At 33.9% G+C, this 22,278-nt stretch overlaps 1 protein-coding gene across 2 annotated transcripts in view; it reads right to left on the bottom strand.

Moving 5' to 3' along the window:
• Nucleotides 1-16,586: 16,586 nt before the first annotated feature.
• Nucleotides 16,587-22,278, bottom strand: part of efna2a (ephrin-A2a) — a 143,062-nt gene continuing 137,370 nt past the window's right edge. The window contains 1 exon segment of one of the 2 annotated variants that reach the window (NM_131022.3): nt 16,587-18,035. In NM_131022.3, coding sequence (NP_571097.2) covers nt 17,914-18,035 — 122 coding nt within the window. In that variant the 3' untranslated portion in view covers nt 16,587-17,913. 2 annotated transcript variants of the gene reach the window in all.

Raw genomic sequence — 22,278 nt, 5'->3', positions numbered from 1 at the left:
CTTTATTGGTACTTAATATTTTTATGATTTTTGGCATAGAAGAAAAATTGGTAACACTTTCCAATAAAGTTGTATTAGTTAATTTTAATGTATTTGCTAACATGAATAAACATTGAACAGTTCATTTATCAGAGTATTTGTTCATGTTAGTTTATGATAATACAGTAATTCGTTATTAGTTCATAATAACGATAATAAGCATGAAATTGTAATTTAATAAATAATCAGTAAATGACCTCTGAATAATAAATGCTGTACAAATAACTAGTTTATAGTTAGTTCATGTTAGTAAATAAGTAAACTAACATTAACTACTGAAACCTTATTCTAAAGTGTGACTGTAAAATGTAACATGTTGACCCATACATTTTGGCTATTGCTAATAAAATTTAGCTGTCACAGTATATTATCTTTTCCCACTTTAACTTATGCAATCATGCATGTATTGATATTTTAGTATTGCCTTGGAAAATATCACAATACTATGCTGTATTGATATTTTTCTCAATCTTAGCCTATGAATATTGCCATATAAGGTTTTGTTTACAAAAATTCAATGCAAAATATGCATTTTACATGGCGCTTTTAAACTTGTATTCATCTCCTAAGGGGGATAAAAGCGGTAAAACTTTCAAGTACACGAGCATGAGTTGGAGAAGTGAAGAGGTAATCAATTCAGAGTGTGTGAATTGATGAGGAGAGCCGCAGTGATCTCCAGACCCCTGACAGATCAGCAGAAACAAACACGAGGGTTGTTAGGATACGCCGCTGAAACCCCACTGGCTCTCATTACCAACCTGTTCAGAGTGTGAGAGTAGATGTGCCACATGTCACCACTGTCTCCTGGTACTTATGTTGCTGTTATGAGCCCCTCACACATGCACAAACACAACCATTTACAGGTAAAGCTGCTGTTGCTTGGTCAATGTTGCTGATTTGAGACCCAAAAGACAGAGTTTTGCAAGATGGCAAAAAAAAAAAAGTCAATATCAGTGAAGTTTTTTGATTATGGCCAGGTATATTCATACCATTTGATCTTACTGACATCAGTGCAATTTTTCAAGTTATTATTTGTAAATTCCATTGAGTATCTTACAGACAATCAACAGATTTTGCCTCAGTGCCTCATGTGACATTATACATAATACACTACCAGACAAGTTTTGTTGTTGATCTCAGTTGTAAGAGCAACAAATAATAACTTGACTTCTAGTTGATCACTGGGAAAAGAGCAGAAGGTAGATTTTTTTCCCCACATGAATCATCTATTAAACTGCATTCCAATCGTCACAAATATTACAGAAGACCTACTGGAACGTGCATAGACCCAAGATTCAGACAGAAATCAGTCAAATTTGGTGAAGAAAACATCATGGTTTGGGGTTACTTTCAGTATGGAGGCGTGCAAGAGATCTGCAGAGTGGATGGCAACATCAACAACCTGAGGTATCAAGACATTTGTGCTGCCTATTACATTACAAATGCAAATTCTTCAGCAGGATAGCACTCCTTATTATACTTCACCCTCCACATCAAAGTTCCTGAAAGCAAAAAAGGTAAAAGTGATCCAAACCAATCAACTAGAAGTCAAGTTGTTATTTGTTGTTCCTAAAACTTGGATAGGCCACAAGACCTTTGTCGAGTAGTTTAGTGATTTTTTTAAAGTGCACAGCTAGCAATTTTTGTTTCATAGAATGATTTCTTTATGTAAATAGAGTATTTCTTCTAGGTTAGGAGATTGTTCCTGAAACCTTCACATGTTATTTTTAAGTTGTGATGAAAAAAAAACATCCCTGCAAAGTTCTTGGCAGGTTTATTTTTGGTTACCAAATAGAACCTACAGAACTTTCCCAGAATGTTTTTATGTTGTTCCGCCCCCTTTTTTGTAAGGAGTAAAATCTGCATTTTAGGTTCAATGGGCAACAAACATTCATTTTCTGTTACAAACAGAACTTTTTTTATTATTATTAAATGCAGATTTAAAATGCTAACCACAAATTCAATTCAATTCATCTTTGTTTCTATAGCGCTTTTACAATGTAGATTGTGTCAAAGCAGCTTCACATAGAAGATCATTGTAAATTGAAACATTGTAGTTCAGTTTTCAGAGTTTAAGTTTAGTCCAGTTTAGCTCAGTTCAGTGTGGTTTAATAATCACTACTGAGAGTCCAAACACTGAAGAGCAATCCATCGATGCGCAGCTCTACAGATCCCGAACCATGCAAGCCAGTGGCGACAGCAGCGAGGAAAAAAACTTCACCAATTGGCGCAAGTGAAGAATTTAAAAAACAAATGAACCATGGTTTTGCTGCATTGACCATAGTTTAATGGGGTTATACAGTACAAATGGTAATCAATACCCCGTTAGTGAGCATATGCAGGCTGAAATATCAACATTTTATTTTTCCACTGTAATTTTAATATTGAAATCAATTAAAACGGTTGCAATAGAAATTTCTGGCAGATTATCTTTAATATCCATAGTTATAATCAGTCCACAGTGCTGTAACAGATGCATTAACAAGGTACTGTGATGGAAAATTTGAATGATCAGCTGTTTTGTTTAGTAGAATGCAGAGAGAAGCAGAATCTACTGCCAAGGCTCCTTTTTTCATAAAACAGAGATGTATCTTTCCCTGGAGTTTGGCACAAAATTGATTGTACATGCACTATGGGGTATAAAACTATATAACTGACAGATGAGAAGACTGAGACACGTTCTCTTACACACTCTTCTCTCTCTCTCTCTCTCTCTCTCTCTCTCTCTCTCTCTCTCTCTCTCTCTCTCTCTCTCTCTCTCTCTCTCTCTCTCTCTCTCTCTCTCTCTCTGTGTTTGTGTGTAACAGAGGTCATTTTGCAGGATTGAAAGTTATTTTTGCTTTGCTCACCCTAGATTAGTTTTTTTGTTCATATGAGAATCAGAATAAACCCTTTTAATACACTACCAATCATATTTTTGCTTTGCTGCTTTGGTGTGTGCATTAAAAGCATTGCTTGCACCTCGGTTTGCATCTGAACATGGTCTGCAGCCAATCTTTAGTCATATAATGGTCAATTTTGGGGCGGCTCAGTGGTCAGAAATGTCACCTAACTGCAAGTAGATCGCTGGTTCAAGTCCCAGCTGGGCCAGATGGTATTTCTGTGTGGAGTTTGCATGTTCTCCTCGTGTTTGTGTGGGTTTCCTCCAGGTGCTCTGGTTTCCCCCACAATCCAAAGACATGTGGTATAGGTAATTTGGATGAACTAAATTGGCTGTAGTAAATTAGCTGTAGTGTTTAAGTGTGTGTGAATGAGTGTTTGGGTGTTTGCCAGTGCTGGATTGTGGATGGAAGGGCATCCACTGCGTAAAACATATGCTGGATAAGTTGGCGGTTCATTCCGCTGTGGCGACCCCTAATAAATAAGGAACTAAGCAGAGGGAAAATTTATGAATGATCAATTTTAGTTCAACAGCAGACGGGGCCCTCTAGGGGGCCTCAGCTAGCTTCCAGAGGGGCCACAAGAGCTTTAGAAACATTAGTGAAGTTGTTTTTATCAGTTGCTTTGGCACATTTCTCAGAGCGCAGTCCAAAACACCACAGCATTAAAACAATTTATATTTATTTATTTATTTATTTATTTTTAACATTGTCAGTCCTTTAGTACAATTACACAAGCGATTTTCTACATTTGCCTACTGGTTTGCAGATGATAAAAATTATGTTAAATGTACCTTAAATGTAAAAATTAATGTACCTAAAAACCTAATTAGGACAATAATTAAATTATTGTCCTAACCAATTAGTTACTTAATTACTAAAATGACTAATGACTAAAAATACAGATTACTTTAAACACACAATGTTAAATTGACATTATATTGTGTTTATATTTGAGAACCAGAAGTAAATATCAGCTCAGATACATAAAAATATCTATAAATTATTCACAGATGTTTTCTTTTATTGATGCTTTCAAATTGCGTCATGGGACCTTGATTTTTTGCTTTGTCATCTATTGATGCTAAAAATATAACTTTGCAAAATAATATAAAAATAATTGGTCACACTTTATTTTGATGGTCTGTTTGTTGAATTTAAGTTACATTGCATCTACATGCCAACTAATTCTCATTAGATTATTAGTAGACTGTTGACTGTGGTTAGGGTTAGTGTAAGTTGACGTGTACTTGCAGTTTCTTAGCAGTATCAACAGATATTAAGCAGACAGTCTACTAATGCTCACATGGACCATCAAAACAAAGTGGTACCAACATTTTTTCTGGCACCTTGTAGCATAATTTAAATGATCATTAAATCATAATTTAAAGCTTTGTTTAACTGTTCAATGCACCATAATGTAATTCATTCATGTAAGTGTAAATGCAAACAACCCTCAATTAATTTACATTATTTATAGTAAAATGTCTTTACATTTTCTCGCACAAAGTGAAAAATGTGGAGATCCACTGATGTGACAAGGTGACAAGGTCATAAGCAAGCATTTCAAATGAATTACCCTTGAGTAGCTAATGTTTACTCACTTGATTGTTTAGCTTGCTTTATTTTACATGAGATTTACTTGATTACCATTAATAAGATAAGAAATAATCTGTTTACACTGGCTTTATATTTATTTTAAACCATGCTCTAAAGACATTTTGTTCATCCGCTGTAAAAACCCTTCACAAAGGTCCAATCCTGGCATCTTGTGCATACATAGTGACATATTTTCAACAAAATTAAAGCAAAACAATCCATAAGTCACATGGGAAAACATCCCAATAACACTACTCTCATCTAATGTTCAACTAAAAGACAAGTAGACATTTTTCATTGTCTGTACGTGCTTCTTTTGCAAGCCCGAAAACGTAGAATGGTATTGATTGTTTGATTGATCATCTGGATGTAGGGCAATGTGTTTAGCTGTGCATGAACTGTGAATCAGATAAAAGGGAACCGAATCCCTTGGAAGATGATGAATTTCATATGACAGCAAAGAAAGCTTTGCAAATCAGTTACTTAAAGATTTAACACCCATATAGCCCATGTGAAAAAATGATGGCTTACTGTAATTTATTAAACATATTATTGCTCGATTATTATTTTATTGGTCTTTAGTTAATTTTGATTGCTTCTGTTGTCTGATATGTCAGTTGTGTCTTTATAGTCATTCTTAAGAATTTTCTAATGGTTTATCTTTTTTATCAGCACTCGACCTTCTATTCTTTTTTCTGTTTTCTATAATAATGTTTTAATACTCCAACATTTTCAAGTCAGTCATATATATATTTTTTCTTTAAAATAATTTTTTAGGGGTTTTTCACCTTCATTTTGATAGGACAGTAGAGAATTCAGACAGGAAAGCACTGGGAGCAGAGAGAGGGAAAGGATCGGCAAAGGACCTCAAGACAGGAATTGAACCCGGGTCGCCACGAGCACACTGGTGTTATATGTCAGCGCGCAGTACCACTAGGCTACCGTAGCCGACCAAGTCAGACCTTTTTATTATTTTTTTTCTATCATCTGACTTTATTCATACTATTTTTGAAATAGATTTCATCACCTTGCAATCATAAGGTTCTATCTGCGTTCTGAATGATTTTGAGATATTAAGCTTCAAATTTTTTTTAGGATTTATTAGGATTGGACAGGATGTTTAGTAGGGTTGTCAAAATGAATAGTTTCTTCAATAAACAAGTAACGCAAATGTGGATTATTTGGTATCATGTTCAGCTTAGTTGAAGGCTTAGTCCCTTTTTTAATCTAGGGTCACCACAGCAGAATGAATCGCCAACTTATCCGGCATGTATTAAACAGCATCCAGCACTTTTACGCAGCAGATGCCCTTCCAGCTGCAACCCATCACTGGGAAACATCCATACACACTCATTCACACATATACACTACAGACTTACCCAATTCCCCTTTAGCACATGTCTTGGGACTGGTGGCAGAAACCAGAGTACTCGGAGGAAATCCACGCGAACACGGGAAGAACATGCAAACTCCACACAGAAATGCCAACTGTCTCAGCCAAGGCTCAAACAGCAACTTTTTTGGCTATGAGGCAATCGTGCTACCCACTGCGCCACCGTGACGGCTGGTATCGGATCAGTAATAGATTTTAACCTATTAAAGGGCAAAATTGTATTACAAATAATACATTTAAATATTTTTATACATTTTAGGATTTTTGTTGTGAAGAAAACTTGTGGATGGAAAGCATCATCAAAGCACATCGATGACATGAAAATCGTAACAGAATAATAATCATAACCAAAGCAAATCGAAGCGTGAGATGTTCACACCCCTAATATTCCAATTTCCAACACAATCTCACAGCAATTCGTAACGTTTTTGATTTAGTGGCTAATTCGTATGAATTTGTATGATCTACTTCGTACAATTAAATACGATTTGCTCATCCCCTAATGACGGTTGAGGTTAGGGGTGGGGTTAGATACCACACCTCTTGTACAATTTCGTGAGATCAGGCTGAATATTCAGCCTAATCTCACCAAGGAAGCATAACTTTTTTACTTACTGTCACTTGAAAAGTGGTTAATTCATACAAATTACGAATTAGCAAATAAATAAAAAAAGTTATGAATTGATTTAATTGGTAATTCATATTAATATGTACAATCTCATAATTGTACACATTCTCCAATGAGGAAGGGATTTGTTTAGTGGTGGAGCTGAAGGGCATGCTTTGAAATAAAAAGCATTAATTAAATCGTATGAATTTGTAAAAATTAACCACTTTTCAAGTGACAATAATTAAAATAGCTACGTGCAAGATTGCATTGGGATATTAGACAGGTAGCGAAGATTCAGAGATATTGAGGATGGGATCAGAGAAGGTCTGCACGGCGGGATTCGATCTTAGGACGCCTGAAGCCCAATGACTGTAAGTTGGAGGTTATCAGCTCCAACCAGTACTAACACTTTATTATTCTAATCTCTTTCTATCTTAGAGCTTTGTGGAAATAAACTTAGTTTCTCTGAATTTATACATTTTTGATTTTTAGTAAAACCTAATTTCTGTTTTATTCTGTGAACTACACTTTAAAAAAACTTAGAATTGTTAGGCAACTTGCAGCATAGCTTTTTTGAGTTGACTCAACTTAAATCAAGTCAGATGATACGTGGGTTGAAAGTTGACTCAAAAAAGCAGCAAGTTGCCTTACAATTTTGAGTCAACATTTTTATTTGGCTTTATTTGGTCCCTATTGCACATTTTGTTGACAAAAAGTTGCATTGCAACTACATGCCATTTATTTCTCATTTGAGTATTAGTAAACTGTCTGCTTAATATCTGCTGATACTGTTTCTTCAACAGTTTAACTATGACAATCTTTTCAAGAACATACCATCTTAAACTAACTCTAACCCTAACCTAACAGTCTACTTATAATCTAATGAGAATTACTTGGCATCTAGATGCAAGTTAAGTTAAATTCAACGAAATGCATTAAAGGTACCATCAAAATAAAGGGATACCTTTTTTTATTTATTTATTTTTTTTTACGATGTAGTAATTTATTAAATGATTGCATTATTTAGCTATTGTTCATTATTTCTTCGTTACGCATTTGTAATTTATTTCAGGATAATGGGTTTTGGGTTTATTTGCATTCGTTCTGAGGATCCTCTATAAAATATTAAGACAAAACAGACAAACCAGACTTCTGAACACCACATTTAAACCCTGAAATCTCTGACACAAATTCAGAAACCTTTTCTTGCAAACCTCTTTGCTTGTTGTTGTTGAAATTATCAGCATTTTGAGAGTGATTGTATTCACTCACAAGCAGATGAAGGCCGTGTTTAATGGTGGCCTTGGATACGTAACTTCTGCCATGCTGATTTCTCAAGTATCTTGACAATGTCTTGCTGTCCTGGTCTTGCTGCTGTTTATCATGGTTCTTCATTCCTGGTGGTGCAGGACGCTCATGAAAAGCTACATTCTGTAGTTTTTGACGTTCTTGTTTTGGTCTTCTGTGAAGGATGAAATGTGCAGAGCTGCTCCTTAGATCAGTCTCTGTGACGTTTGAAGGCAGCTCAAAGGTCTTCTGAGCACATCCATCACTTTCATCTTCATCTTTTTGATTGAATTCACTTGAGAATAACTCAGAATAAGACAATGAGGCATTTAAAGGATCCTTACAGTTATTAATGCTGCATTTTTTATACAGTCCTGGAGTGAGTGGATGGAGTTTGACTTCTGACAGACTCCTCTCACATTCAGCAGAGGTTTCATCACCCGAACCGTCATGCTTCTGGCTAAACGTGCGTTTGGACTTCACTGGGTTGCCGCTTTCAAAATTCAAGCCAATATATCCACATTTTCTTGCTTTCTTGGATTTGTTACAAGTAGAAAAAGCAATACTCACTGATCTCAGATGAGAAGCGCTGGCTTGGTGAAAATATCCGCTTATCAGGTTTACGTCCATCAAGGTCTTTTGAAGCTCTTGTATTTCTTTGTTGATCAAAAACACCGTTCTCCTGTGATCTCGGCGCAGAATCTCTCGCACATCCACAAACCTTTTCATTTCATAATGGTTTTTGAAGTGCGCTCTCTGTAGATGCTGGACTTGAGATGTGTTCGCTTTTCTTGCTTTCAGAGAGATCATGTCTCAGGCTGATTCAACAGGTACTGAGCCTTGAGACAAGTGTGTTTTTGTTTGTACCTCAGCTTTACCTCAGGGAACTGTTGGAGGCTGTGTGTACATAGAGATACAGGCACAAGACTCAAGATATGGGTAAAGGAAAAGAGTTTATCCTGTTGATGAACTTCTATTCTTGTGTGAGTAAATGATGACAGATCTTCAAAGATTTTTTCCATTGCTTGAACTGAAAAATGTTTGGTTATGAACATTCTTCAAAATATCTTCAGTTGCACTTTAGTACAGTAAGGTTCCATTAGTCAATGTATTTACTAACATGAGCAAACAATGAACAATACATATATTACAATATCTGTTTTTATCTGTTTTTAAACATTTTTATTGTCTGCATTTTATGTCCTAAACTTGTCTTTTATTCCTGTTTATGTAAAGCACTTTGAATTGCCACTGTGTATGAAATGTGCTATATAAATAAACTTGACTTGGCTTGCCTTACAGTATTTGTTTATTTTTATTAATGTAAAGTAATGAAACTCACAGCGCATTTGCTAATGTAATGTTAATAAGTGTGACATTGGATTTTCTACACAGTAGGCTAGTCCAATATGTATTTACATTCAACCTACAGCGGGGCTGAACATGTCATGGTTTTTTCCTGGTATTACTGTTTTCAAAGGAGCTGTTGATGTTGAATTAAACCAGATTTTGGTAAAAACCCAAACAATACAAACATTAAAATAGAACAAAACAAAAGGTGTGATTTTCACAGACTTTAACAGAGTGTAAATATCTTGATGGTTCTCTGGGTTTTGTCTATCAAATCTTATCTTCATTTGGTATTTTCTATTGGATTCAAGTCAGGTGATTGGCTGGGCCATTCTGCAGCTTGATTTTCTTTCTCTAAAAGCATTTGAGAGTTTCCTTGGCTGTGTTTTGGATCATTGTCTTGCTGATATATATTCAATAACAATGACGAAGGGCAGAGGGTTGCTGAATAACTACTGAGAGATTTCAGCTGCTGTCTGTGTGTTTATTATGAAATTCTACTCCTCCATTTCTTCATGTGTTTAATACTTTTTCCTTGTGTCATTTAATTTCATTATGCACAACTTAATTTGTAAACTAATTGGTTTTCTTTGCATATATGGTTTTCATTTGTTGTTACCAACATTTAATTAAAATGCTTTAATTTTGGTTTTATTTGACTTTTATTACATACACAAAATATAAAATAAATATCAATGGCAAAAACAAAACTGTTTGGTTACCATTCTGCAAAAAATATTGTTGCTTTATTTGTGTTCAACAAAAGGTGAAATGAGCAAAGAATGACAAATAAGCTTCTGCTATTTAGATTTTTATTTAACTAATCAGTTTTTGTTCCTATAGAGTTCAGTGTAGTGCCAAATCTAATTTTTGATACAAATGAAAATAAGGCTGTGAGGAAAAACATATTGTGCATTCAATAAGTTGAAGCCTACCATTTAGCAATAGCAATTGTTAAAGAACAACAATGTTAATTGGTTTTGAAAGGTATGAATTAGAGAAAAATGACAACTTTGTACAGTGAATTTCGTTGTAAAGACTGCATGTGACCACAGCAGTTTTATTATTTGTCAAATTTAATACAATGTAAAATTAATTAATTAAATAACAAAAAAAAATTCATCACAATGTGTCAACAAAAACAAAATTGTTGATTTTCTGAACATTCTTCAAAAATATCTTCTAGTGTGTCCAGCAGATGATATTTACTTAAAGGAAAATAATGCACTTATAAATGAATACTCTGTGAGTAAATGGTGACAGATATTCTTCACATATTTTCAAGAGTGTTGGTAACTAAACTGCTTTGGTTCCCACAGGTCTTATTCAATAAAGTGCCAAATTGAGTCTATGAAAGGAATGAAAATGATGCTGAGAGGGATTTTAGTGCACTCAATAGATTGCAAACTATTGTTGTTTAACAGCATACAGTACATGCTGCTCGGCTCATGGGAGAGAAATAAATCAGTAGACAAAAAGTCCATAAAACAGTTTTGAAAGGTATGAGTTTAAAAAATGACATGATCTGGCACCTTTACACACAGTGGAAAGTTTACCTCCATTACTTTGCTTTCAGTCATGTTTAATTCAGGTTGTTGCCAAACCTGACTAAGGTATATTGGCTTACATTTTATTGACAAGAAAAACAGTAGAAAGTCCATGACAGCTGAGACTGTTTGATTATCAAAACTTTTCAAAATATTTTCTTATTTGTTCAGCAGAAGATAATGTTTAAAGCAATATCAAGAAAACTTAGAGTAAATGATGACAGATATCTTTCTAAATATATACGTTTTTGTCTTTATCAGAAGATACTGCTAGATATGTCTTCATCGGAAGATACAGAAGATTTATGCATCATGTGTGTGATCATTAGTGAAGATCAACAAGATCTTAATTTAATTTATTAATTATGATATTGTGTTTGTTTTAGTTATTTGTATTCATATTTCCTGGCCAGGGACTGCAGATGAAATTTAGCTAGCTAATGGACCCTTTTTACAAGACTGTTATTACTGTTATGTTACGTTTAACGGTTATCATAATCTTAAATCCTTGAAAGTTTTTAATATTTAGATAAAAAATATATATAAACATCTATATGTATTTATGTATGTATTATATCATCTTTGCATCAAAAAGAGAATGCAGCGTCTATGGGCAGGACAGTAAATTAGTTTTTTCTTTCTATGTTTTCTCTTCTGGCTGCCGTTATTATTCTGACATGATTTTTTTTCCCCTGGAAGTCTTGATAACACCACTTTGGAGTTTTTCTTTTATTATTTCAGCAAATATGATAATAAAAAAAAAAAACATTTGTTGTACTCTCCCATTCACTGCTCTCCAAGTTTACCCAATTATGATGACTTCTGCTGCTGAGAAACCTGGTAATGTGAAAAGGGTCTATTCTGGGACAGTTCTTTGAGAGTCCATTGTCCCTGTCAAATAAAGAATTGAAATAAAATAAAAATACAGTTAAAAAACAAAATAATCTACAGAGAAATAAAAACAAGCTCTCATTTTGTGAATTAAGTATGACAGAAATTCTTCATATACTTTAAAAAATGTTAAATAAAACATTTTGGTTCCATTTTGTGAATTATAAATTAAATGAGAACCTTTTGCTCATTCATTAATTTTTCCTTCAACTTAAACTCTTATTTATCAGGGGTCACTAGAGTAGAGTGAAACACCAAACGAAAATGAGAACCAAGCGATCTAAATATTATTATTATTAAAAATAAATCTTGTGTATTGAAGATAATATACTGTAAAATAATCCAGTAAATGATGGCAGATCATCTTAAGATGAAAAATGGTGATGGCAAACTACCCTGTTTTTAAAAGATGTCTAATAGATGTCTAAACATAGTCGTCTTGGCTAAAACAAGGCTAAATTTGGGCTGTCAGTGAAAATAATAGACATCTAAGGATAGGCCAAAACTAGACTAGTCGTCAAATAAACAGAAATGAGTGACTACACCTATAAAGTCTGTCTAATCTGTCTATTTGACGACTAGTCAAGTTTTGGGCTATTTTTAGATGTCTATTAGACTTTCACTGATAGCCCAAGTTTAGCCTTGTTTTAGCCAAGCTGTCTACATTTAGATGTCTATTTGACGTCCATTAAACACAAAATAATTTGCTGCGTAATTAATATTTTCTTTGGTTTAAAAATATTAAAACTTTAAGCAATGAACATTCTTCAAAAGGTTTTCTTTTCCGTTTTTACTTACATTTTTTTTGTGTGAACTATCTCTTTAAATAGCCTATTCAAAATATGAGCTCTATATATTACCTTATGGGCAAAAATAAACGGACAGACCAAAAGTGCTAAAAGGTCTTGTTCACAAGGGGGCAGCAAACATCTATCTTCTATTGGAAAATCAGCATGTAACATACACGCATGCTGTTTTACTTACATTAAATCCAGCGTTTCATTAAAATTATGCAAAATTGTAATTGCGAATGACAGCGCAAGGAGGATCAAGCTGTGATACAGAATGCAGATGTAAAATGTAAGACATAAATCTACTCGCAATCTTTTACTTAGCCACTTTTTATCATTCTTAATGATCATCCATCAAGATCTGCCTGTAAGCGCAGGTTTGATTTGGTTTGCATCTGCAGTGCCATCTCAAACTCTGCAGATCCCGCACTGATGCTTTTCTAGCGCATGTATTTTTTATCATAGTCTACATTGCATAAAATATTCAGACAGGACATTCACTTTTCTGAGCCCAGGCAGGCTACTGATCCCTCACCTAATAGTTGGATGAGCATCCAGGCCAAAAAGCCCAGAGCCGGTATCAGCAGACGCTCGCCTGAATGTCAAGTCATGTATGACCAGAACTCATTCCAGCCCAAAATACAAAGTTAAAGCCAATCATATTTAGAATGCCTGAGTATAAATAATCTACATAACTGCTGCTGAAGTATTTAACATGTTAGGTTTTATCACATTTTGGAAGGAGATATTTGTTTTTCGATGCTGGTCTTATTTCAGGACATTGGATGAAACTGGTTGGGCTTTAATATACCCACAAGATCTTAATTGGTGTACCTAGAATCTTTAAATGTATATTTCACCCATAAAAATTTACTCACTATTTGCTCTCCCTCAAATGGTTCCAAACCTTGATGTTTGTATTTTGAATTTCGAAAAAAAAAGAAGAAAAAAAAAAGAAAACCTGCAACAATTGGTTCCATAGTAGGAAAAACAAATACATGAAATGGTTACTGGTTTCCAACTTTCTTCAGAATATCTTCTTTTGTGTTTATCAAATGAAAGTCAAACAGGTTTTGAACAACACTCACATAAATATTTTTTGCTGCTTGTTCAAACAACTTATTTAAAATGAGTTGAATCAACACAATTCTTGAGATTTTTTTGGAACAGATTAATTGTTTTATGTTCAATCTACTTAAATTTGTAAATACAATTATGTTGACTTTATCAATTTGAGTTGAGACAACATGAAGAAGTTATGATAATTTAAATTTATGGGTGAACTATTCCTTTAATGGACTGTCTTTAACAGAAAATACCCCTTACAGTAGAGGGGTGGTAGGCATTTGAAAGTGGTTCTTATATGTAATCACCTTAATTTTAAAGAGTGTAGCAGGTAATTGCCTCTGGTATGAAAAAACCTTTTCACATTCTAAAAAGGATGACAACGAAAATTTAAACAGTGATTATGAGGATTCAGAAAAAAATCTAAATGTTGAGAAAATAGCATTAAAATTGTAAAAATTAAGTTCTTAGTCATACATATTACTAATAAAAAATTAAGATAAGCTATATTTATGGTAGGAACATGATATTTAATATCATTACATTAAAATTTATATTTTTGACTCCCCTTAAACAAATATAACTGTGCAACTTAAGACTGCTTTTGTAGTCCAGGGTCACACAAAGTCAACATTTGAGGTGGATCGAAAAACTTAAACAAAGTCATCCTAAAACAAGAATGGGTGTTGTCCTAATATCAAAAACAACAATGATGAAAGGTTTTGATCCCCTTTAAATGTTGACTACTGTAGGGTTAATACACGGGAAATCACAAGAGAAGAACTTATACTTGGACGTAATATCTTTAACATACAATACTGTGCAAACGTTTTATGCCACCATTACGTTGTTTCAGTGAAGGCATTATGACAATTCAAAAACAAAGATCTTGTTAGAATACAGCCAGAAATTACAGATTAGAGTTGGAATTTATGTGGATCAATTGTTTTCTACACGTGAATGGCACAGTTGGAGAGAGAGATGGAAGAAAGAATGCTTGAGGCCCTCAGTGAAACATGCTGGAGGCTCTGCCCTGGTTTTTGCATTTCTGCCAGTGGTGTTGGCATTTGTTTCTGAAAAATACAGACAGGCTTTAATCCATTATGCTATTACTTCTGGAAAGCACCTCTTTGGTAATGGTTTTATTTTTCAGCATGGTAATGATCTCAAACACTCTCCTGATGCTGTGAAATCCTGTTTAAAAAAACAGCGGGTGAAACCCATACAGTCATGAAATGTCCGCCACAGAGCCCACACCTTAATATTACTATGTAGAGGTAGAGTGAAAAAACCTGTAAGAAAATGAAAGATATGACAGCCTAAATCTAAAGTAGAATTCTGCTGAAAGAGATCTGATGTTACATAGCACATCATTTCAGAAAACCTCAGGACAACCTCTACAAAACCGTGAAACTTTTACTTGAAGAAACAATGTTGTTCTGACGAGTGTTCTAATTTTTTGTGTACATGTTTTCTGATATTTCTATAAACAGAGAAAAAAAAATGTAATTTGGATATATACACAATACTATGTAAAAGTCTCATGTCACCAAAGTTACCAAGTTATTGCATTTACCTTTGCCTTTTCATAATATCAAATATTAGATCAAATCTGACATTTAATTTTTCTTTCAGTAGATAATAGCATATTGTCTAGACAATTGTCGATAATAAATATAATTTATTTGATGGATCTATTATCACTATAATTGCCATTTTATTTTATGAATAATAATTGTAGTACAGATAATATATTTAGAAATGTTGAATTAACAAATAAACAAAATAAATGTGAAAAAATACAGTAAAATCAGTACTATTGTAAAATATTATTAATATTTAAAATAAGTATTTTGATTTTTAAATATATTTTTCAGTGATAATAAGCCTGGATTTCATAATTACTCTGATCTTCAGTGCCACATGATCCTTCAGGAATCATTCTGATGATTTGCTGCTCAAGAAACATGTCATTAATGATGTTTAAAAGAGTATTACAGTGCTCAGCATAATTGAGTACAGCCCATTTTGAAAATTAATATGTTTCTTCATTTCTCAGTAAATATAGGCAATGTATTTTAGTACATTTAAACAAAACATATTTATTTAACATGTATATTTATTAAAATACTTTAGTCACCAAACATATCTAAAAAGTAAAAGATAATACAATTAAATTGAATTTAAGCAAAATATTGCAAAAAATAAAAAAATTACAATCCTAAATATTTCTACCAAAATTATTATTATTGTTTTTTTTGCTTCTCTTGATTTTTCCTCTTTTTTCCTCTTTATTCATAAGTTATTTTGTTAGATAAGCTCCAGATATGGCTTCAGTACTGACTAATCTAATGCATATGCACAGATATAATATTGTATAGCATCATATTAAAATATTAATTTAAATAGATAGATTTGTGAGAGGTGTAGTTATACACTATATCCTGAGCACTGTATTTAATATTTTTATAGAGTTTTTTCTCAGGATTCTTTGATGAAAAAAAAAAAAATTCAAAAGACCATCATATATTTGAAATAGTAATCTTTTGTACCATTATTGCAGCTTTTGCCTGTATATTTTTTACTCCAAGTGCTAGCAGCAGTTAATTGCATAATATGAATCACCCAGAGATTTCATGATTTCAGCTGAGTCATTTACATCTTGGAAGGCCTGAGAGTAAATTGACAGCAAGTTTTCATTTTTTACTCTTATAATAGGTATTCTCTTGAGCATGCAACAATGATGAATAAATATGAAAAGTTTAGATGCAAAAACATTTAAATGCTGTCAGAAATTTTCTTCTAAAACTAGCATTTTTATCAGGCTCCTGTGTGCAGGTTTAGTAATTTTACTTTTACGGCAAAGGAAAAGTCCTTTTCGTGGTCATTAAAGTAAATGAACTCAACATGAACAAAGAAGGCTGAAAAAAATGTTCATTTTTGATGGAAATTTCAGATGGCACTAGAGGTTTTTGCATCTGAACTATTCATATGCTTCATAAAGTTACCTAAAAATGTATCCGTGGAATAAGCGGTTTGAAAAGTGATCTGTGATGCCATTTAATGTTTTGTGAAAGAATAAAAAAGGACGTTTTAGAATTTTAAAACCAACACCTGCAGAGATCATCACAAAAATATTGTAAAATATTTAATATAGCTTTACATCCATGCCATACAAAGCCAAGCCAAAATGTCACTTGTCAACAATGCATCCTTCTATCACATGAGTGCACCTCGTAGACAAAAAAAGAACGCTTTATTTTTTGTTTTTCCATTTCAGCATGTTTCTTTAGTTCGACAGAACATGTTGGCTGTACAAAACGTCACATGAAAAAGAGGACACAATCAAATCAGATGGAAAGAAATGCTTTCTGTCTCTTTAAATACTGAATACAGTTTGACAAGACCACAATAACAACAGTATAAGAGTGAGAGAGTGAAAGCGTCCTGCTGCTGACTCACACACACGCGCACACACACACACACACACTGTATCGCCACTCAAGACGCTAAAACCGTTCCTCATATCACATGAATAATTAATGTTGCTTTTAAATGCTACAAAAATAACATGAAATAGAATACAAAAAAATCCATTTCCTTTTCGTCCATGCCCGCAGTGCGTGCGCCGGTGAATTAAAAGTGGCTAGTCCCTGATCCTCGCAGATCGTTTTACTCTTGCAACACTCATTGCTTGTTTGTCCCGCGGAGCTGGAAAAAAAATAGTAATGCAGAGTTTTTTTATTTTTAAGCGGCATTTGGGTTTGCACCAAAGCATTTATTCTCATTTCAGAGATTCAAAGTCCTCATCCGGCCACAGTTTTTGAGGTGACGTCCAGCAGTGAGCTCTGAATTTGGCTGCGTCTGATCCACCAGCTGAGCCTTACACCAGAAGAGTGGCTAAAAGGTCTACTTCTGTTGATTTTTTTGCTAATAAAAATATATTGTTACTATTGTAAGAAGATCAGTTTCACAGTGTTTCACATGCATGTGAATGTCTAACACTAAGTTCCTAGCTGCTGGCTACCACAAAACACATTTCTTCTCTCCCTTCAACCAAAAAATAAAACTAAAACTCTGAAGAGAGTCCTTTGGTGTTGAGAGGGAAATCCCCTTTTAATTCTAGGGCTGAATGTGGTTTATAAATGATGTGGGGGGCCGATAGAACAATCCAAATGAGTGTCTGAAATCTTTTGTAAACCGCGACGCCCTGAAACGTGACGAAATGGCACATGAATACAAGCCTCGATTACATGACAGCATATATAAAAGGTCACATTCCACAAAACTGCAAAAGCAGCGCGAACGTCTCCGTCCTCGACTGGTCTGCGAGGAGCTTGTTCGGTTACAAAAAAAAAAAGGATGACGGCGCAGTAGCCTATGGTCTGGGGGTCTGGATGAGAGAGGGCTTCCCTGAGGGAGTATAGATGGAGGGAGAGGGCAGACAGTCTGGAGGAGCTTCCTAAACGCCGGCCAGCAGAAACACCAGCAGCAGCATCAGCACAGCAAGGCACGGGCCGTCCGCCCCGCAGCGCTGGCTCTGATCAGTCAGGAAGGGCTCTGGAGACTCGTAGCCCGAACCATCTGAAACACACAAACACAGAGAGAGAGAGACAGCAAGCGCTCGGAAATGCATACCTTTACTCAAAGCAGCAGGAGCCTGCAGCGCTGACCTAATTACAGTTTAATTACCGAGGCTGAGGATCTGGATCACATTTCACACCGTTTTCATAGATTGCACGAATCTGTGACGATGAATTTAAAATATAAACTGGATTTCCAGTTTTGGGGGCTGATGTTGTAAAATGGAATTTATTTACTGTCAAAGAGCCACTTGTATCCAGAATACATATCTGGATTACGTAATCAGTTTTCAAAAATTCTGTAGCCCTGTAAATTTTAGGTAGTTTTGGCAGGCTAGGTACTTTTTGTTGATTACAGTGGGGGAAAAGTATTCAACATATTATGTGTTTTTGTTTTCTCGAAAAAATATTCTAAAGAAGCTGTTGACATGGCATTACACCAGATTTTGGTTAAAACTCAAACAATACAAACATTAAAAAAAAAAAAAATCTGAAATAAGTCTGTGTAATAACAATGGAATGTGATTTTTTTTTTCAAAGACTTGAACAGATTTGTTGATTTTTCAACAGAGTGTAAACATCTTGATGGTTCTGTGGGTCTCGTCTATCAAATCTGATCTTTATTAATTGTTTTCTATTGGACTCAAGTCAGGTGATTGGCTGGGGCATACTACAGCTTGATTTTCTTTCTCGGAAAGCATTTGAGAGTTTCCTTGGCTGTGTTTTTGATCATTGTCTTGCTGAAATGTCCACTCTAGTGTCACCTTCATCCTCCTGCTAATGTAGATGCTGAACTAAAGCAGCTTATATTTATTTACACTGACGAAGGGCAGAGGGTTGCTGAAAAACTACTGAGAGATTTCAGCTGCTGTCTGGGCTTTCATTGGATTTCTACACCTCCCTTTCTTCATGTGTTCAATACTTTTTCCCAGTGTCATTTAATTTTATTTCACAAAACATAATTTGTAAACTAATTCATATTGCTTTATTTGGATATATTGATTTATTTGGTTGTTACCAACATCTGTCAAGTCAATAGCAGCTTTAGAAATAGGTTTTCTGAAAAAAAAAAGGTGACATGTTGAATACTTATTTCCCCCACTGTATATTTTATGCTGCATTTTTTTTATGCTTGATTTTTTTTTTACTAAAAAATGGGCTTAACCTATATTTTGAAAGTACTTTACACCTGTAATTGGAATTGTCACAAAACATTGTCAATAAAACAAACTTGTAAATAGATTACATTACTACTTAAAATTATCATTTTGGCTTTGAGGAGATTACACTTTTATTTAATTTACATAATTGCATATTATTGTATGAAAACGCACTTAATATAATCTATCAGTTAGCGTTTCTGTGTAGAGTTTGCATAATCTCCCTACATTTGCGTGAGTTTTCTCCAGGTGCTCCAGTTTCCCCCACAGTCCAAAGACATGCAATACAGGTGAATTGGGTAGGCTAAATTGTCCGTAGTGTATGAGTGTGAATGGGTGTGTGTGGATGTTTTCCAGAGATGGGTTGCGGCTGGAAGGGCATCCCCTGAGTAAAAACATGCTGGATAAGTTGGTGGTTCATTCCGCTGTGGCGACCCTGGATTAATAAAGAGACTAAGCCGAAAAGAAAATGAATGAATGAATGATTACATATTGTGATTATTCATTCATTTTCTTTTCGGTTTAGTCCCTTTATTAATCTGGGGTCGCCACAGCGGAATGAACCGCCAACTTATCCAGCATATGTTTTATGCGTCGCCATATTATGATTAATATACTTTTATTATATTTAACAGCATTTACTTGGCTACGTGTCCACCGAAGCGTTTTTGTGCTGAGGAAACACCAGCTGAGCCTTTTTTTCCCAAGTTGTTGTCAATAGAAGCAATGGAAGTTTTTTAAAACTCTGGCTGTGTACTAGCCAGGCGCTGAACATGTGTTTTATGTTCACTGCTGAGTGCTCAGTGTTTTTTAAATACTTTGACAGTTGGAGAAGTGCTCACAGCTGATTTAAGGAAAAGCACTCATGTTTCTGCAGCGCAAAAAAAAAAGCTTTGGTGGAGACGCAGCCTGATCATGTAAAAAGTAATGCAAAGATTTTTTCTTTGTTATATAATTTACTGTTTATGTAATACAGGAACAACATAACTGTTTGTCTGAACCTTTATATTAAGGGGTCAAATATTTATATTACCTCCTAAAATTTGTATGTGATAAAAAAGTCAAATATAATCTAATATTAACCCAAAACATAGTCAAATCATTCATTTATTCATTTTTTTTCTTTCAGCTAAGTCCCTTTATAAATCAGTGGATGCGACAGCGGATGCACTTCCAGCAGCAACCCAGAAATGGGAAACATTAGTCAAATCACATTACTTAAAATATAGATCAGGGGTGCCCATACTTTTACGTATGAAGGGCCAAAAATCAAATATCATTGAGAGCCGTGGGGCAAAAGTAAAAGTTTCCATAGGTCATTTCCTAATTTATTTCATAATGTTTAAAAATAAATATTTAAACTAAATAAAATAAAACAATTATTAAAATAAAAATATTACTTTATATCGTATTAACTAATGCAATATAATTTTAAATTATAACTAACTACATTAAAACACAAACAATTTACATAAACCTAAACAACAGTGGAGTTCAACGCTGAGTACACTGGTCAATCAGAATTTGCCTTTATTTGCTCACTGATGTCTCTGCATTGTTATCTATCTGTCAGGTGACAGTACATTCATTAAAAAAACATCTGATTTATTTACAACTTTTATTTGAAATTGAGTTTTTTGTAGCTTATAACAAACAAACAAACAAACAAAAAAATTACATAAATTAGAAATTACAGTCTTTAAACCATCCACATAATTCTCCCTCTCTTCTCAGATAGGATGGTGGGCCAAATCAAAGGTTATCATGGGCCAACTTTGGCCCGCAGGCCCTAGTTTGGCCATCTCTGATATAGATTATGTTACAAACTACATTTTTTTATGTTGAGTTCTAATCAGTAATGCAAGTATCAACCCAGGACTGCCAATAGCTATATAATTGTTCAAAAACAAGGAGGTGGGAAGTTTTTATTTTTAAAGAAGCCTTTTATACACACAAAAATTATACTTGTGTTTAAAAAAATGGTTCAAAAATTATACATTGTACAGTTGAAGTCAGAATCATTAGCCCCCCTTGACATTTTTTCTCTTTTTTAAATATTTACCAAATTATGTTTAACAGAGCAAGGAGATTTTCACAGTCTGTCTGATAATATTTATTTTTTTTGGAAAAAGTCTAATTTGTTTTATTTCAACTAGAATAAAAGCAGTTTTTAATTTTTTATACAACATTTTCAGGACAAAATGATTAGCATCTATAGGCAAATTTTTTTTCGATCAAGTCTGCATTACAAACCATCGTTATACAATAACTTGCCTAATTACCCCAACCTGCCTTGCTAACCTATTAACCTAGTTGGGCCTTTAAATGTCACTTTATGCTGTATAGAAGCGTCTTGAAAAATATCTAGTTAAATATTATTTACTGTCATCATGGCAAAGATAAAATAAATCAGTTATTAGAAATGAGTTATTAAAACTATTATGTTTAGAAATGTGTTGAAAACAATCTTCTCTCTGTTAAACAGAAAACGGGGAAAAAATAAACAGGGGGGCTAATAATTCTAACTTCAACTGTATTATATATATATATATATATATATATATATATATATATATATATATATATATATATATATATGTATATATATATATATATATATTTAAAGGCATACGTACAATCCATTTCTCCCAATATTACAGGTATCTATCCGCTTTTAGTTTTATAGACAAAGTCATCCTCTCCCTATTTTGAACGTTAGGGATATCTAAGATTTGATTTCATTCAGATTTTGTATGGGGTTCGAGCTGTAGCCACTTTCGAGTTACAGCTTTCCTACTGGTTGCTAGAAGTATTTTTACTAAATACTTGTGTTTTACCATTACGTTGGCTGCAATGTTGCCCAGGTAAATTGTTGTAAAAGAAAAGTCCACTTCATCACCAAAATATTTCGCATTACTTGCATTACATCCTGCTAATATGACTAAATGGCTGGGCAACTCCAAAATACTGCATGTGAAAATGGTTTGCTAAGTCTTCACCACATTTCCTAATCTACCAGCTCTTAAATTGTAATTTCTTAATTTAATAGAAAAACTGAAATTTCAGCTGACATGAAAACAGTTT

This window comes from Danio rerio, chromosome 2 (genome assembly GCF_052040795.2).
Source record: "Danio rerio strain M-AB ecotype USA chromosome 2, GRCz13ab, whole genome shotgun sequence".
Taxonomy (NCBI): domain Eukaryota; kingdom Metazoa; phylum Chordata; class Actinopteri; order Cypriniformes; family Danionidae; genus Danio; species Danio rerio.
Note: the sequence above shows the minus strand (reverse complement) of the source record. Positions and strands in the feature narration are given on the sequence as shown.